The sequence below is a fragment of the Aspergillus wentii genome (genome assembly GCF_001890725.1).
Source record: "Aspergillus wentii DTO 134E9 unplaced genomic scaffold ASPWEscaffold_5, whole genome shotgun sequence".
In the NCBI taxonomy this organism is placed as follows: Eukaryota; Fungi; Ascomycota; class Eurotiomycetes; order Eurotiales; family Aspergillaceae; genus Aspergillus; species Aspergillus wentii.
Window position 1 is genome coordinate 1,019,523 of NW_024467836.1, and position 17,691 is coordinate 1,037,213.

Sequence of the window (17,691 nt, forward strand, 5' to 3'; positions counted from 1 at the left end):
CTCATAGATACGTTGGATATATAAACATTCTATATCTTGCTATCCATACGATGCATTCATTCAATACCAAATACTATCTATTATCGAGATGTCTTCACCCTGGGTCCTCCTCGACAACAACCCCAACACCACCAGCATCTTCACAGCCGGAGGCCAACTCTACCAACTCCATTCCAACGGCAACATCTACCAATGGAAGGGCGAAAGAGACTGGGATCTTCTCGATTCCAACCCGAATACCGTTCAGATCACCGCGGGAGACGGTCTTCTCTTCCAGCGACACAATAACGGGGCTATATACCGCTGGAAAGGCGTGCCTTATTCTTGGGAATTGATTGACAATAACGCAAACACGGTGCAGATTGCAGCTGGTGATAATAAGCTATATCAAAGGCATGCGAATGAGTTGATTTATCGATGGAAGGGAAATGCGTATGACTGGGAGTTGTTGGATGGGAATCCAGGCACGGTCAATATAGTCGTGAGTGACAATGGGACGATTTACCAGCAACACAACGATGGGGGAATCTGGGTTTTTGAAGGAGGGACCTGGGAGAATCTGGATAATAATGCAAACACGGTCGAGGTTGTTGCTGGTGATGGCCATGTGTATCAGCGTCATGCAGATGGGGGTGTGTATAGATACTCCAGCCAGCTTCAGCAGTGGGAATTGTTGGGTTCGAATCCGGCCACGATCGGACTGGCTGCTGGTGGGAATACGCTGTACCAGCGTCATTCAGATCGGATTTATCGGTCTACTGGAGGTGGTTTGGAAGAGGTTGACCATTCGACTGGGTCCGCAATCGTGCAGATTGTGGCGGATTGGTCGATTCTGTATCAGCTTCATGCGGATGGATCCATTTGGAGACGCGTTTTCTAGTTATATTCATTCATATTGAGATCCATCAATCTAGTCTAATTGTCGAAGAAATCCCCCTCCAAACACACGTACTTTATTGTTTGTCGCCAGAAAGTGAATGCCACATGCACTTTTTCCCCCTCCACCACCATGCTGGGATACGACAACTCCCGGTTCAACTTCTTCTCGCTGTTGTTCGTCATGCAATATCCATCGCCTTCTTCCAATACACGATGCTTCCACGTCTCTCCTCCATCGTCACTCCAGGCCACGTTCAACGGTGCTCGGGGAGACCCCCAAAACGCCTCTTTGCCGGCGTGTTTACTGCCCTGGTTCTTGCGCGCGTCTCCCGTATCCCCGATATCATCGTATAGTCCATCGCGTCGTCCTTCTGCGTCAGCCCGTGAGGAGTGGTTGTACACTAGTACCACCCGACCAGAGGGAAGGACGTCGAAGCAGATACCCGCGTTGGGGTTGGGAAGAGAGATGGGCTTGGGTTCAGTGAAGTTGATTCCGTCAGAAGAGACGGAGGAATAAATGTGGTCTGCCCAGCGACTGCGATAGAGAGCGAGATATCTACCATCACGCAGGCGCTGAATCTCCATATGCACACAGCCATAGCTATTCGGCACAATGGTTTCACTCCACGTGGATCCTCCATCTCGCGAGGCGCGCACGCACGAGACATCATCGTTCCCCAACCACCGTTCCCCGGGCTCGCTGCGACATTTGAAAATGGGAATAACCCACGTGCCGTCATCGAGGAACAGAGGAGGCTGTCGAATGAACGTCCCCGGTTCGGAGAAGAGAACACGTGGTTCTCCCCAGGTTCGTCCGAGGTCAGGAGACACGCGATGTTTCACGACCGCTGAGTCTTGGTTTCCGGCATCTTGGGAGGTATACAAGAGCCAGAGGTCGTTGGAGGGGGAGAAGCAGAGGATGGGGTTTTGTTCGCTGCGTGTGCTGTCGTGGGTCATTTTCTCTGCGGGCAACCAGGTCGATTGTCCGGCTTCAAGACGAGAGAGATAGATGGAGATATCAGGGCGACCTTCCATGCTGCCTCCGAACCAGACACAGAGCAAGTCGCCATTGGGGAGGAAGAGGAGGTTGGAGGCGTGACATTGTGCCGTGGCAGCGGGAATAAAGGCTTCCCGGTATGAATACGGCCTGGGAGGCGATTGCAGGGAGGGTGAGAACTCCATGTTTACCTTGATGTGATACTTGCAGTGACAAAACAAACTCTCTTATTATAAAGAGTGACCAAAAACGATGAAGTCGATGAAGTCATATCGGTTGTCTCTCCGGCGATATAAACGAAGCACTAAAACTCGGCGACAGTCCGACATCCATCGATCTTCACTCCGTAACTCCACTTCCCCAGATTTTGGCAGGAGTCTGAAGAGAAGACCTTATTGTGCGTTTTGCGGGGTGCTTGAAGCTTGGTCTTTGGCTTTGGTCTTTATATAAGCGTACATAGCTCCGTTGCTTTCAAAGGTTTGACTTGACTCCATCTATATTCTGTCTATCTATATTGACTTACATTATGGCAGGCGGAACAAGTATCTGGGTCAGCAAAGACGCAAAAAACGACCCCAAAGAAATCTTCAATCTCCGTCTGCTTTATCTTCTTGTATCCCTCGCATGGGCGGGATGTTTCTACGGTTTCGACACGGGAAATATTGGAGGAATCCTGACTTTGCCATCATTCAAACATGCCTTTGGAATCAGCGATGAATCCGAAGCAGAGGCTGATAATCGCAAGGTTTGTCTTTCTGTCTATCTTTATATCATCTTCATCTTGACTAGTATAGGGCACCATCGCAGCCATGCTCGCAGGGGGCGCCTCGGCAGGTTCCATCCTCGCCGCACCAACATCCGACTACATCGGCCGAAAATGGTCTGTATTCGGCTGGGGTTGCATCTTTGTGATAGGAGCCATAATGCAGATGATCGCCAACTACGAAGTCCTCATTGCCGGTCGCTTCATCGCCGGAATGGGTGTCGGGGCGAGCTCAATGCTCAGTCCGCAGTTTCTGGCAGAGAACTCACCCAAATCTGTGCGTGGGTCGGTGACGGCTTCGTATAATCTGATGATTCTGTTATCGCTGATGCTGGCATTTTGGATCAACTACGGTGTTTCGCTGTGGTCGTTTCCTGGTGTGGAAACGGACGATACACAGTGGCGGACTGCGATGGGGATTCAGCTGATCCCTGGTGTGTTGATGTGTTTGATGATTCCTTTTGTGCCCGAGACGCCGCGGTATCTGTTTAACCATAACAAGGCCGAAGAGGGATTGAAGAATCTGTGCAAATTGCGCGGTCTGCCGGCTGATCATCCTTTTATCGTGACTGAATCGCAGGAGATCATGGCACAGGTACGACACGAACAACAATGCTATGAGGGCCATAATTACTGGGTCGTTATCAAGGATATCGTCACCATCCGGAGTAACTTTCAGCGGTTCTTCTTGACCGTCATGTTGTTTCTGTTTCATAAACTCACCGGCACGGATTCTCTCAACGTATGTCCACCAGCCAACTGACCGATATATGAAATACTAACATCGCTAGTACTACGCCCCTGAGATCTTCCAACTAATCGGAGTCAACGGCAACTCATCTAGCCTCCTCACAACAGGAATCTACGGCGTGGTCAAATTCGCCGTAACCATCTTCTACGTGGCATACCTGGTCGACCGCGTCGGACGTCGTCTCCCTTTGATAGTCGGCGCAATCATGCAAGCAACCGCAATGCTCTATCTCGCTCTCTACCTGCGCTTCGCAGGAACAAACACCGACAGTGTCGGCGGGACACCAGCAGGCGGAATTGTAGGAATAGTCTGGATCTACATCTACGCCTTTGGATGGTCCTTCGGCCACAGCGTCGCGTGCTACATTGTCGCTGCTGAAATCTTTCCCACTAGAATTGTAAGCCCTCCCCAATCCCCTTACATCCTATTCCATACCAGGGCTAATAATGTACAGCGCTCCTTCTGCATGTCCTTCTGCTTCTTCGTCAACTGGATCATCGACTACGGCCTCACCCGCGCAACACCCAACATGATCACCAACATGGGTTGGGGCGTGTTCCTCTTCTACGCGATGCTCACCTACACCGGCGTGGTATTCATCTACTTCTGTCTGCCGGAGATGAAAGGCCGCTCGATTGAGAGTATGGACGATCTCTTCCAGCGACCGCTCTGGACGATGTGGCGCCATGCGTATCCGACCGAGGAAGAAAAGACGCGGCAGGAAGTGCGAGATTTGATGGATAAGAGTGATGGGAATGAAAATCAGCATGAGCGTAGAAATGGAGACGAAAACGAAAACGAGAATGGAAAAGATGGAACGGTCCATCTGGAGAGGGTGTAGATAGGTAGTGTAGTGTAGTCGGTGATGCTCCGGCGGGATTCTCTCCGACTGTTTTTATATGAATGACTTATAAGTATCTACCTATCCAATAACAAATTCATCAATTTACTCAAGCCAAATAAGAAAGAAACAAAATGAAATCCTTCACCCTCAACACCGGCGCAAAAATCCCCGCCGTGGGATTCGGGACCTGGAAAGCTGCTCCAGGCGAAGCAGCAGCAGCCGTGGAAGCGGCTTTTGAAGCTGGATATCGTCATTTTGTACTCCTCACTCTTATATCCTGAATATACTGATAAGATATTAATATGGAAGTAGGATTGTGCCCCTCTATACGGAAATGAAGCGGAAATCGGACAAGTCTTTAAAAAGACTCCTATCCCTAGGGAGGAGTATTTTGTTACTACGAAATTGTACTCCTTCACTCTCTCTACACTCTTTATACTCCATACTAATATAAGCGATAGATGGTCCTCCGACCACCGCCGCATCGAATCCGCCTTGGACAAATCTCTCTCCGATCTCAACCTCACCTACATCGACCTATATCTCATGCACTGGCCCGTAACCCTCGATCCCAGCGACGCATCCACATACGGGAAAGAAAACCGCAAAATCCACGCCAGCGGCTGGGACTTCCGGGATACATGGCGGGAGATGGAGAAACTGATCGACACTGGAAAGGTGAAAGCGATCGGCGTAGCGAATTTCTCGACAGTCAATTTGGAAAAGCTGCTGAGTGGTGGTGTGAGGATTGTACCCGCGGTGAATCAGACGGAGATTCAGCCGCTACTGCCGCAGAGGAAGTTGAATGCGTTTTGTGTGAGATGGGGCATTCATCAGACGGCGTTTGGGCCGTTGGGGGGGAGTGGGAGTACGCTGCATGAGGATGAGGTTATTCGGGGCATTGCGAGGGAGAGGGGGACGGGGACAGGGAATGTGATGCTCTCTTGGGGAGTGCAGAGCGGGTGGAGTGTTATTCCGAAGAGTACGAATCCGGTGAGGATAAGGCAGAATCTGGAGGGGAATTTCGAACTGAGTGAGGAGGAGATGAAGGCGATGGATGGGTTGGTGGTGGGGAGGGCGAAGAGGTTTAATCGGCCGGATTGGGGGACTGTTATCTTTCATGATGATGATGAGGACGTGGAGTAGATATAGTTATACAGATAACATCAATTCATTATTCATTCATACAATACATATAGTCATCCTGGTAACAAGGTATCCCTCAACGCCGCCCTCTTATGAATCATCTCCATCATCTGCACCTGGTTCAACGGCTTGGGCAAGTAATCATCCATACCAGCAGCGATACACTTCTCGCGATCCCCAAACATCGCATGCGCCGTCAACGCAATAATCCTCGTCCTCGGCAACCCGTGAAAACTCTCGTACTCACGGATCTTGGCCGTCGACTCGAACCCGCCCATAACGGGCATCTGCACGTCCATAAGCACCACGTCGTACCGGTTATTCCGGAATGCCTGCAGTGCTTCCTGTCCGTTTTCGACGACGGTGATGTGGTGGTGGTATTTTTCCATGACGCGGACGGCGACTTTTTGGTTGACTTCGTTGTCTTCTGCGAGGAGGATGACGAGCGGGTGAGCCGGTTGGGAGAGAACGCCGGATGGGCGGCTTTCCAGCGCGGGGAGGAGGCCGTTGACGAGGTCGATTGTGCGGTAGGGCGTCGTTACGTAGGAGGTGATGCTGAGGTCGAGGGCGGCTTTCATGCTTACGGAGACTTCTGGGAAGACGAGGACCACGGGGAGATCTCTGAATTTGTTGAATGCGCGTATGGTGGCCGCGGAGGCCATGTTGGGGACGATGACGACGTCGTCTATTTGGTTGGGAGTTTCGGATACGTGGTCGCCCTCGACGAGTTGGACAACTTCGGCTTCAAGGCCGAGTTTGCGGAGAGTCCGTTTCATCGCTTCAGTGTCGTAGTCTGGGTGGTTGGCGTGGTTGGCCTGGACGATGACCCGACGGCCTTGATACGGCGCGAGGTGCTGGATGATATCGCGGAACGGGGGATGAGACAGCTGCACCACACAGGTGAAGTGAAAGGTGCTTCCAACGCCCATCTCGGACGTCACCCAGATATCGCCGCCCATGAGATTGGCAAGACGTTTGGAGATGGACAGGCCCAGGCCAGTACCTCCGAACCGACGGGTCATGGAGCCATCGGCTTGTTGGAATTTATCAAAGATCAAGCCCAGCTTGCTATTTTTGATGCCGATGCCGGTATCAGACACGGAAAATTCCAGTTTGTATCCCTCCATAGAGGTATAACGGTTAGACTTTGCCTCGTGGACGGACAATCTGATCTCGCCACTTTCGGTGAATTTGATAGCATTCCCGAGCAGATTCAATATGACCTGTCGCAGGCGGAATGAGTCTCCGATAACGTGGTCCGGCACTGAGTTATCAATGTGATAGACGAGATCCAGTCCCTTTTCATTAGCTTCCACGGCCAGCGTCTTCAAAGCTTTGAATATAGTCTGTCCGAGACTGAACGGGACAGCCTCGACATTCATATGGTTTGCCTCGATTTTGGAAATGTCGAGAATATCATCGATAATGACCAGTAGACTATTGCCGAGATTCTGCACCACGTTCAACATTTCCCGGGTATACGGTTTGAGATCTTCGGTATCCAGAGCCAGCTGGGTCATGCCGATAATCCCGTTCATGGGGGTGCGAATCTCGTGGCTCATGTTGGCTAGAAACTCGGATTTGCTTTGGTTTGCCAACTCGGCTGCTTCTCGCGCTGCGGTATTGCGCTGGATGCTGTCGCGGAGATTGGAGATCATCTTGTTGATCTTTTGTTTCAGTTCGTCCATCTCGCCGCATGCACTGATGGTGATGAGCTTGCTAAAGTCGCCGTCTGTGGCTGCGTTGGTGATTTGCCCGAATGCTCGGACCTGGGCTGTGAGGTTGTCGGCCATGATATTGACATTATCGGTCAATACCCTCCACTCGCCTTCGATGTTGGCTACGACAGCCTGGCCTCCCAGTGTCCCATCAACTCCAACGCCGCGAGCTACTTTGCTCACTTCAAAGGCGAACTGGTTCAACCGGCCAACCATTCCATTGATGGTTTCCTTGAGGTCTAATATTTCGCCGTTCACATTGGCCGTGATGCTCTTGGTGAGATCTCCTTTGGCGACAGCGGTAGTCACGTCGGCGATTTCACGGACTTGGATGGTGAGATTCATCGCCATCCGATTCACATTCTCTGTGAGGTCCCTCCAGACTCCTTCAACGTCATGCACGGTTGCTTGGCCTCCGAGGACCCCATCAGTGCCGACTTCTTTTGCAATCTTGGTGACCTCCTGGGCGAACTGTCGTAGCTGATCAACCATGGAATTGATGATGTTTTTCAAATCGAGAATCTCCCCTTGACAATCTGCCTGCACTTTCTGCGTCAGGTCTCCTTTGGCAACGGCAGTTGTCACGGTGGTGATGTCTCGAACCTGAGTAGTCAGGTTGTTGGCCATGGCGTTTACATTGACCGTTAGCTCATTCCATGCTCCTTGGGTGCCATATATTTGTGCCTGTCCACCAAGGACGCCTTTAATCCCCACATCGCGAGCGACGCGATTCACTTCCATAGCGAACGTCCGTAGCTGATCAACCATGACGTTCATAGTCTGTTGCAGTTGGAATATCTCCCCTTTGGCAGGTCGTTCAATCTTCTGCCCTAGATCCCCATGAGCAACTGCCGTCGTCACCGATGCGATTTCTCGAACCTGATCGGTCAAGTTCGACGCCATAATGTTCACATTATCAGTCAATTCCCTCCAGATGCCATGCATCCCAGCAATTTGCGCCTGGCCCCCTAGAATCCCCTCCGTCCCAACTTCCCAGGCCACTCTCGAGACTTCACTCCCAAACACGCGCAGCTGATCCAGCATTGTATTCATGGTGATTTTAAACGTGATAATATCCGAGTCCATTTCGAGCGGATGGATCGGGACTTTGGTCGATAAATCGCCATTTGCGACTTGGGTGATGATCTTGCCGATCTCCTGTAGTGCTTTTTGGAATGCCTTATTCATCTGCTGGTGTTTGTGCAGTTCTTCTTCGAGCTGGTCAATCTCCACCAATGCGCGACGGTGCAGAAGCTCGTTTAATAGGCCGGATACAACTTTGCGGGGAAGTTGAATTTCCTCCCCTTCCTCTTGTAGGGCTCGCTTTGTCCGCGCCAGGTCGAGTTCACTCGCGACCACCATTCCGGGACTACTGTTCTGGTCGCTTCCATGTTCTTGATCGAACCTGTCACTGTTAGCATATATCATGCTAAAAGCGTCAAAATCAGTTCGGACGTACTCTAACTTCCTCTTCAACGCAGGCCGAAACTCCAGCTCCCTTGAGGGCAATCCCGTCGCCGTCGCAGGCCGACAGAGCAACTCTTCCTCCGGCACCACCGCTACCACCTTATTCTGCACAGGTGAGCTCCCACCACACTGGAGGAGATGAACATGACGGACCAGTGCGAGTAACTCCGTCTCAAAGGCCTTCTTGGCGTCGCTGGGATCACCCGGAAGATGGGAGAGGTCGAGATTGACGTCTTCGGGGGGGGAGTCGGGGACAATGGGGGAAGCTGGAGGGAGACTTGCTTGGAGGGTAGCCGCGGCGCCCCAGAAGAAGTCGTCGACGGGCGAATTCATTGTGGCCATTTTATTTGGAACGATATATATAGGGTGAGGTGAGATACATTATAGTGGGGGGATATAGTAGATGGATGGAGAGGATAGAGTAGAAGACATGGAGATGAGGGGGATGAAAGATGAAAGATGGAATATGAGAGATGAGAATGAAAGTAATGAAGGATGGAGGATGGAGAAGATTTGCCTCCGCCACAGAGAGATTCTAGAACAAGTCTTGAAAGGAAATCCACGTTTGGCGCGATGAAGGTTCAGCCACGCCACAAAAACTTCATGGATATATATTATGTTCATGAAGATGAAGAAGATAATATAGTATAGTATAGTAAGTATATTTAATTATAATATTCTACATAATACTGATCTTATTCACAATTGTTCTGTCCATCTCTCTCTATCTTCATGTTGTACTGCAGCCAGCTCAACCATGGATCGCGTGTTTTGGACTGATGACACATTCAAGTAGATGAAGCGATCCATGGATCACCCTCTTCTATACAGATAGGATATGATGCTTTTATGGCTCTGGATGGTGGATAGACCAATGTGGGGCAGATTATTAGCCTTCATGAATCATCATCTTTTTTTATCGCTCCAGATCGATCGAGGATTGGTACTTTGATAATATTGTCTGTGTGGTTATTATGGATGCAGCGATGAACTTTGGATCAAATAATTAAAAACCCACTTTAATGCCGCATATTAAACACATTTCCCGACAAGCGATCGAGATCATCCAGTCTCTACAGACAGTCGACTTGGTCAATAGTGCAGAATATCACGATAATGAAGCCATCCAGCCAGCCTCACCAAAACTAGCCATGTCCACCACCAACTATACCCCATAAGTCAGCTCGAATAAACCCGGAAATAAAATGACAGTCAAGTGGACTGCAAGTGGAGAACCGGGATATTCGTATCCAGGTTCCTGGAATTCAGCTCCAGCTTCACTTTAGGTAGACTCGATAGTCTGACTGTCTAGGGAATATAACCCGCTGTCAGGACGAGCTTAACAGGGACTAAGAACAATAGATCCATGAGTCGGATGGAAAGGGGGATCTTCATTTCATTTTCATGTCTTTATGATCGTATCTTTATAATCATCGATCGCGTGTTGGATATCACTGATGGGCTGCATTTATTCGTATTTTGTTATTACTATTCTTCTAGAATTATCTGTGGTGTTGACAATATGACAGCTGTCAGATCCACTCAATATCATCGCCAACAGCGGCACAATAATAATATTTCCACTCAACATTATCTAGCTAGTGGACAGCCAGTGGCTGGATGAAGAACATACCCGAACACAGAGATCAACAAGAAAAACCCTTGCTCCGGGATGATCGAAAAAAAATCGAAAACACCAAAATGATGCATCACCGATCGACACTGCAGCTGCTCCACCCAGCCTAGCCTGTATGCGAGCTAAATCCGTCTCGGACTCGGAGTCTCCGTGTGGCGGTGCAGCCCACGCTATGAACTATTTGCTCTATTGATATCATTCCGTGTCCGCTTTTAGATCAGCCTTACCCGGTTTTAACTGTTCTGCAGGAAGATTTTTCCAGTGAAAATTTTTATTCAAAGTGTAGGAAAGCGTGTAATAGAATTAGATAGCTTTTACAAAAGAAAAATCAAATGAGTGACTCATGATCATGTCGCATCGCAGTCGTAATTCCCAATTTACCACGGACTCCGCGGTCCGACCATCCAGTCCTCCATCGCTAACCATTCGCTCCATCGTGTTTCCGCTGATCGTAGTTCTTCTTCACTCGGCTCCCGTAGTGGTCGTAGACACGGTGTCTGTTGGTCTGGGAGAATGTCATAGGTCGACTTGGTCGCTGCCCATCCGCTACTCTTGGCTGTAAACAAGTAGTTCACCCGCTCCTGCTTGCAGATGCATCCGATACCCGTTACCCAATCACCGCCAAAGAACGCATGCAGGACCGTTGGCGTGTCCTGGCCTGTCACGATTAACCGTCGCAGATAAGGCCGCAGTGACACATATGCCGATGATGTAGGGGCGGCGCCTATCACGGAGGTTGAATCGACTGGCTGCGCGCCAGAAAACCGCCAGACTGGATCGGTGGGCCGCTGGTATGGCAGTCGGATGTTGATAAAGGCGGCCACTGCCTGGACCGGGGCGGAATGCTGGGCATGGTCGAGGAAATGTTGCAGACAAGCCGTGTAGTGAGGGTACCATGCGTTCAAGTCGACGTTGACAAACTCCGTCCCGTCCATTGGGGGAGTAGTGACGCCCTGGTTGGTGCTTAATTGCCAGCCAGAGGGAAACTCATTGGCAGAGACACTCTGGGGAAAATGGTTCTCGGGTCTACCGGTGTGTTCAGCTTCCCGTCCCATGAATTCTATACAGAATGTCTCAGAGAAGGTCTTTGTGAACGAGGATGGAGTCTTACTTGGAGGATGAACGAGAGGTTCGAGAGAGCAGGGATCGTGCATTTCCATACACGGCGAGCTTTCCCAGCACCCTTCTTCGGAAGCTTGCACGTTCAGTGGCATTGTTCGACATGTATGGTATTCAAATAATATAGGATGTAGGGAGTAGTAATTGTGTAGTGGTTTTGATGGATTGAGATGGATGGATAGACCTGAAAAATCAGGGAGGAAGGCCAGCCTTATAGAAGCCCCAGCCATGGGGATGACGGCCATTCCGAACGACAAAGTCGGTGTGATGCCCAAAAGGACCGAGCAAGAAGATCAAAGCCGGCTCATCCATGGTTCGAGAACTGTCCCTCGCTCCCAGGTCGACGCGGTGGTGGAGCAATGCGAATGAAGCTATTTCCAAATGGCTCGGAGACAGACGAAACTAGCCACAAGGAGCGTCAAGCCACAGATCTTAGGCAAGCCACTGCAAACTACTGCGCCATAGTTGCTGGCACTACGTGGCTCGTGTCTCCTGACCTTTCCCAAAACAGGTTGTCTGTGTGGCTGTGTTTTGCGCTGCCTGAGGCCCACTGCACCTGACCGCTGACTCAGCCTGTGCGTGTTTCCCCTTTCGGCCGATCGTCTGCAATTCCCAGGAACCAGGAACCAGCAGCCATAATTCCATTAATTCCCTTCCCACATGAAGCAATTTGGAAGCCTTAGCACCCTGGGCCACCTACTAGCCGCCTAGTTGATCCATCAGTGCTCTCTCCTGGTCCTGAACCTGGTCCTGAACCTGGTTTCTCGCGATCGATCGTCAATAGTTTGGCTCGGACTCTGCCCCAACCCCGCAGCATTGGTAATAGGCGTGAGTTTCTTTACCCCCCTCCCGAATAATCCAGATGATCCAGGAGTGAGGAGGCATCATGAGGGGAAGCAGTGGAACTCTTACTCATGGTATCACAGAGCAAACTCATAGTCCAACCTACTGCATTATTGTCATTCAGGAACGGTGAAACGTGATGCGGCAAGAACACTGCCAGTCTAGACGATCGAAGCGTTACAACTCACAATTCCCACGCAAGGGAGAGCCTCACAGAATGCCGATCGGGCACCCCGGCAGCAGATCGAAAGCAATCTGATCAGTCATACCACACTACTGGAGTGTAAATCATATTATCAGGACATAATGGGATTGCTAGTCTCCCTGAGTGGTCAGTGAGCGTGTCTGGCTCGGATCGACGCTTGGACTGGCTTGTCTGACTGACTCTGACTCCGCCGTCTAGTTTGACACTCTCTCAGGCACTGCCAATTTCTTCCCTGATCGGACGGCCGCTAAGCTACTAGTTCGTCCTTGCCATGAGATCATGGGCTCTGTCAAATCACCTTGTGGGCTTTAGCTAGCATTTTAGCTTCATCTCATCAGACGCGCCAAAAAAAAGAAAAAAGAAAAAAGGGAAAAAGCAAAGAAAAGTAAAGCAAGCAATCCAACTCAGCAAAGAAAAAGAAATAATCAAATTAAAACAATGCAAATCAAGGGCTCCATGACATCGGGTGGATTTTCCCCGCCCCTTGTCAGCGACGGGTGGCTGACTGTCCACCATGCTTACTCTGTCTGATCTGATGATATAAATCCTTTTGAGATCCTGGCTTTGAATCGGCAATCTAAAGTTTCATCCTTCAAAGTTGACTGGCGTTAATCTTCCACTACAAGTTCTACTCTTTCATCATGGGTTATCTCACCAACTACGAGCCTTATGTATGTTCATCATGCGAATACTCTGTGCGATAGCCACTGACTTCCTTAGACCAGCCAAAGTCAAAGCTTCGATCTTAAACGACGAACACCTTCAGAAGAAGTCATCAGTCCATTGCGAACACTCTATCCACATGTCGCTGCTCTCCAAATACGATCCGATGCAAATGCCGGCTACTTTACCGGATATCAAGATACCGGCTACTGGGCAGATGCCTATACCACCCAGCCTCCAGGCGAGGACTACTCTCGACCAATGACCGGTCGCCGACACAGTGGTGAGTACTGATGAATGTGATTTGCACTGCCTTGACTAATCCGGCGAACAGATTCCACTATTTGTCGCGTTGTTTCGAGAATCAGGCGATTCCTCGGCCGAGACGATATGAGAAGACGAATCAATTCTCTTCCATGAACATTCCTTCGCTGTCACATCATTCTTTCTTTTCTTTTTTTGTCTAGCGTCATAGCATACATAGCGGGATACCCTGACCACCATTTCTTTTGTCGATTTCGGAGCATTTCTCAGTCTCTCCTTGGGCTTTTCCTTTCTTTTTCTGTGCTTAGCGAGGCGTTGATACTACATGGGCATATTGGACATAGCATACAATTACTGAGTATATAATGAGACAATATCAAATCGTCATCATCTTCATCATCATCATCGTCATCAAGATCAAATTATTATCACGCACAAACCTCCTGTCTAACTCTATGAAAATCCCTCGTTGTGGTAAAGCCTCGTGAACGACGGCAGTAACCCAATTTCAATTTCCCCTATAGACATACATATGATATCTCATGCAATCCTATCTTCCTTCCTTCTTCCTTCTTCATTCTCTTCCTGTTCCTGAATTTCGAATCCCGATTTCATTTTTAATTCCCTCGTCGCCTTTGCTTTTTTTTTTTTTTTTTTTTTTTCTTCCTTTTTAATTTCTTTTTTCTGATCTCTCAACCGTCAATCCTTCACCCCGCATTCTGTATCATAATCACCTGCACCGGTTCAATGCAGGTTTACACCAATAGTCACACACTTGATGATCACATCCCACCCCGCTGGACTGGAATCATTCTAAAAACCAGTGCTAACAACCAGTGCTAGACTAGACTGTGTAAATCCTGGATTTAGACTTCTGGGATTTGGATTAGGGTTTTGCGTCTGTGTGTTTGTGTAGGGTTGTACAAGAAACCAGAAATAGTATGTCGATGCGTTCGACTACCGAGGACTGAAACTAGTGGCGATCAAACTTCAGGTGCGTAGTTATCTGCGTAGGTTGGTTAGTTAGTAGACTAGGCAATTAGGAGGTCTATTGTAGACTTGACAGTAAAACTGAGACAGTAAGTAAGAAAGTAAGACATCGATATGATATGGTGGGGTAAAAAAAAATTGTTACTATGTATGCATGTCTATGCATGTACAGCGACAATCCTAATCTCACGAGTTTACGCACTACACAACGCACACTACTCCATTCTCCATAAGACACATAGCGTAGATAGAATAGATCTGTATACGCCGTTAATATGATGTAGATTTTTTCTGATCTGTATTTATCTATTTGGCGCGCATGTGCCGCCGAAACCGATAGCCAACTTGGACGGAAACCAATGCTATCGTGGACGAGGCATTCATCAGGACGAGAGTAGCTCCATAGCATAGCCTAGGATTGAGCAAGTCACTACTGACTATGAAAGATTGTTTAGGGCATAAAAAGCAATTAAAATATATTAAAATAAAATAGAGGATCCACGGCTATTTGTAATGCGTGTTGTGATTTGTCGATGCATGCGATGATTTTAAATCTGCTAAACCCTAGTTTCTGTATACCCCGCTGAGAGGGATTGTAGAATACTCTGGTTATTATTAGGGATATTATAGGGTTTGCTATTATCATGATTAGGATTATGATTATTTATTCAGTTTCTTCTATACTATTGTAGTTGGGTTTGTTGACTGATGACGCCATAGATAGGATATTCCAAATAACCTCAGGACTCAGGAGATATGATGAACTGCTGCATTTTGGCACGGGTCCAAGGGACCAACCTAATAATCATTCATCACTTGCAGTCTTTCTCAGGAAGAAAAAAAAAACAGGGAATTAATTATCTGAACATTTAACACTTGCATATTATTCCTTAAACTGGATATATGATATAATATTCAATATATACTTCTGCAGATAGCTTCACTTTCACCATTGCATTACTCATAAATTGCCTATTCAGTTGCATTTCACAATAGAAAAGGGGCTGATTCAGCCAGCCAACGCTCAGATACATCGAATGATTCGTGGATAATAAGAGCCTTAATTAAACCAACTACTCCTTTTGATTATCGACAAAGGGAATTCCCGCAGAATAAAAAACGTCATGATTAGCCCTCCCCATCTTGATCTCACGCCTTATATTTCCCGTAAATTCAACCCCCAGATCAATATTCCCAGTCATATCCATGATTTCGTAGTCATCATCAGAAAGAAATCCAAACCCCGAACACCTTCGCAATACAGAAACAAAGTATGAAGCGCCTTGCTCAGGCGATGATTCCAGATGCCGATGCTGCAGACCCCCAGCGTAGTCGCTTCAGACTGCCTTTGACAGCCTCCTGTCCACACGCTGCTGACGCACGGCCATCGGAAATTCCCCCTGCCCCATTGCCTACCATCCCCATACCCGTCCCCATCTCGGTTCTTCCCACCTCTCGCCCCAGCATGTACCCCGCCGAAAAGCTGATAGCGGAGAATATGACCACAACCCCTGCACTGATCACCCAGGTCATGATGGTCGGACTCGCTGCTGCTGCCGAATCACTCATACTGACTCGACGGCCCTTCTTGGATGCTGCGCTACGATCTTTGGATGGACTCGATCGACGTTTGGTCTTTGATGAAGGCGCCATGTGTGGCGGATAGGCAGGCTGAGGATGTTTCCTTGACCGCTGCGGCTCTGTGGGCGCATTGGCCTCTGCAGCCGATGGGCTCTCCTCTCCGCTCTCTTCTCCCATAGCTACGGACTCGGAAACTAATCGGAATGAGGAAGGCGGTTGCCCCCTGGATGGCCCAGCTGGCGAGGGTCGTGTTTCTTGCTTAGGTAGACCCCGCGCAGCAGCTGCACAAGACAGGAGAGTGGAGAGACTGGCACGAAGGGCCGCATCATGGTCGGCATGATGGGATGGAGAAATCATGTTGTACGGGCTGTGCTGCTGATTTGGTTGTTGCCTCCGTGTCGAACGTATACTAGCTTGAGAGTTGCGTCTGATCGCCGTTTGACGACTAGAGTTGGATACCACACTAGGTTCAGAGCGGGGTGTCTCAGTCGCCCTCGTCCACGATGGATCTTGCGACACAGGTGGGTGCGAAAAGACATTTGGCTGCGGCACAAAAGGAGACGAACTGATACGCATCCCCAGAGCAGTGGAGCTGTCATCCTCATCGCTCGAGGCAGCGTCCGATATAGGAGGTGTCTGAGACAGTAGTGGCCCCCTTAACGGTTGGCGGGTCATTTCTTCGTTTGAGCTACTGAGGACCCGGTCTGACTCGCTCTCACTCTCCTCGTATTCATCCTGACTGCTACTGGTATCCCGAGACGAATAATCAACCTGTGCAGTAGTGGAGGCAGTAAGACGTTGCAGACGACGTCGCCGATTACGTTGTTGGTAGGAGCTGGACTCCACCCGAAGGCCAGTAGTGATAATATCATCGTTGCTTGTGGAAGATACGGACGAAGAGGACGGTTGGGATGAGACCTCGATCCACGAATCTATATAATACCGAAGTGAGTACATGTTGTCTGAAAACAAGGTTCATATCTAGATGAGAGTGAAATTGCATGCATGTTGGATCTGCAGGAAAATGCGAAGTGCTAGAAAGAAAAGGGATTTGGCTCTTAGTGATGGATAACATACCCTCTGATCTCGTGGGCGCGACACCCGATGAGGATCGTGACTGCAGTGGACGCTCTCGAGGCGGCTGATGGGCATCGCGCGTCATCCGGCCGGCACTACGAGGCTCATCTCGCGCCTGACCCAAAAGGTCGTAGTGATTTGGTTGCATGGCTAGCTGAATATCAGGGGGGGCGAGAGGTGTCGAGAAGATGTATCCAAAAGGCGCCCAAGGGAGAAATAGATAAATCAGACTGGGAGGGGCAGGAGGGGTGATGGATCAGACCACCCGGTGGACAGCAAAGGGAGGCAGCGATTCCGGTGTGAAGCGGTCAAGGGAGATCGACAACGCAGTGAGATGGTGGTGGGGGTTCGTGGGGAAGAGAACCACGGATAGCACAGACTGGATGAATCTTATCAACAGTAGCAAAAAGAAGGACGATGAACGACGTCAAGATGAGCCGAAGAAAGTCTGGTTCTCTGGACGAGAGCTCATCGTCTGCTTGCGGCTGCCTGGGGAAAGAGGAAGAAGAAAAACGAGGTTGGACGTTGAAGTCATCAGCGGATGCGAAGATCACCGGACACGGAACAGGTGACTTGGGGAATGTGGCACACGACAACGACAGGCACAGGACAGGAACAGTATATAAATGGGGGAGGGAAGTCAAGAGAACAGAAACAAAGAGAAAATAAAACAGTCTAGCATATCTTAATGAAACAGTGACCAATATTCTTTCCAGGTTGCAAGTGTTGAATCATGAGCAAAGGTGAG

General features: G+C 49.3%; 7 protein-coding genes across 7 annotated transcripts; 3 read left to right on the forward strand and 4 right to left on the reverse strand.

The window, feature by feature from the left end:
- Positions 1–88: 88 nt before the first annotated feature.
- On the forward strand, positions 89–880 carry ASPWEDRAFT_29230 (uncharacterized protein; the record flags this gene model as incomplete). Its single annotated transcript, XM_040833243.1, has 1 exon — positions 89–880. The coding sequence occupies one exon, from the start codon at positions 89–91 to the stop codon at positions 878–880; it is 792 nt and encodes a 263-aa protein (XP_040687729.1).
- Positions 881–897: 17 nt separating this feature from the next.
- ASPWEDRAFT_557061 (sialidase family protein) lies at positions 898–2,363 on the reverse strand. Its single transcript, XM_040838248.1, has one exon. It carries the CDS (start codon positions 2,059–2,061, stop codon positions 916–918), a length of 1,146 nt encoding a protein of 381 aa, XP_040687730.1. The 5' UTR covers positions 2,062–2,363; the 3' UTR covers positions 898–915.
- Positions 2,364–2,402: 39 nt separating this feature from the next.
- ASPWEDRAFT_52383 (uncharacterized protein) lies at positions 2,403–5,380 on the forward strand (the record flags this gene model as incomplete). The annotated part of the gene is made up of 7 exons (XM_040837744.1): positions 2,403–2,621; positions 2,671–3,381; positions 3,431–3,787; positions 3,845–4,136; positions 4,355–4,491; positions 4,547–4,641; positions 4,696–5,380. The coding sequence occupies 7 exons, from the start codon at positions 2,403–2,405 to the stop codon at positions 5,378–5,380; spliced, it is 2,496 nt and encodes an 831-aa protein (XP_040687731.1).
- Positions 5,381–5,433: 53 nt separating this feature from the next.
- Positions 5,434–9,045, reverse strand: ASPWEDRAFT_184594 (uncharacterized protein; the record flags this gene model as incomplete). The annotated part of the gene is made up of 2 exons (XM_040832039.1): positions 8,558–9,045; positions 5,434–8,503 (listed from the first exon to the last, which is right to left on the reverse strand). The coding sequence occupies exons 1-2, from the start codon at positions 8,905–8,907 to the stop codon at positions 5,434–5,436; spliced, it is 3,420 nt and encodes a 1,139-aa protein (XP_040687732.1). The 5' UTR covers positions 8,908–9,045.
- A 1,350-nt stretch (positions 9,046–10,395) lies between these two features.
- Positions 10,396–11,702, reverse strand: ASPWEDRAFT_41960 (uncharacterized protein). The gene is made up of 2 exons (XM_040835690.1): positions 11,313–11,702; positions 10,396–11,261 (listed from the first exon to the last, which is right to left on the reverse strand). The coding sequence occupies exons 1-2, from the start codon at positions 11,563–11,565 to the stop codon at positions 10,579–10,581; spliced, it is 936 nt and encodes a 311-aa protein (XP_040687733.1). The 5' UTR covers positions 11,566–11,702; the 3' UTR covers positions 10,396–10,578.
- Positions 11,703–13,009: 1,307 nt separating this feature from the next.
- ASPWEDRAFT_173492 (uncharacterized protein) lies at positions 13,010–13,325 on the forward strand (the record flags this gene model as incomplete). Its single annotated transcript, XM_040831074.1, has 2 exons — positions 13,010–13,039; positions 13,089–13,325. The coding sequence occupies 2 exons, from the start codon at positions 13,010–13,012 to the stop codon at positions 13,323–13,325; spliced, it is 267 nt and encodes an 88-aa protein (XP_040687734.1).
- Positions 13,326–15,572: 2,247 nt separating this feature from the next.
- On the reverse strand, positions 15,573–17,091 carry ASPWEDRAFT_173493 (uncharacterized protein; the record flags this gene model as incomplete). Its single annotated transcript, XM_040831075.1, has 2 exons — positions 15,573–16,798; positions 16,944–17,091. 2 exons carry the CDS (start codon positions 17,089–17,091, stop codon positions 15,573–15,575), a joined length of 1,374 nt encoding a protein of 457 aa, XP_040687735.1.
- Positions 17,092–17,691: the final 600 nt, after the last annotated feature.

What these genes read in the sequence shown, in the direction of transcription:
- ASPWEDRAFT_41960 (XM_040835690.1), bottom strand. Translation starts at nt 11,565, where the DNA reads ATGGCCGTCATCCCCATGGCTGGGGCTTCTATAAGGCTGGCCTTCCTC. An exon ending in ACCTCTCGTTCATCCTCCAA is followed by an intron (nt 11,262 to 11,312) that starts GTAAGACTCCAT and finishes CATTCTGTATAG; the next exon opens with AATTCATGGGACGGGAAGCT.
- ASPWEDRAFT_557061 (XM_040838248.1), bottom strand. Translation starts at nt 2,061, where the DNA reads ATGGAGTTCTCACCCTCCCTGCAATCGCCTCCCAGGCCGTATTCATAC.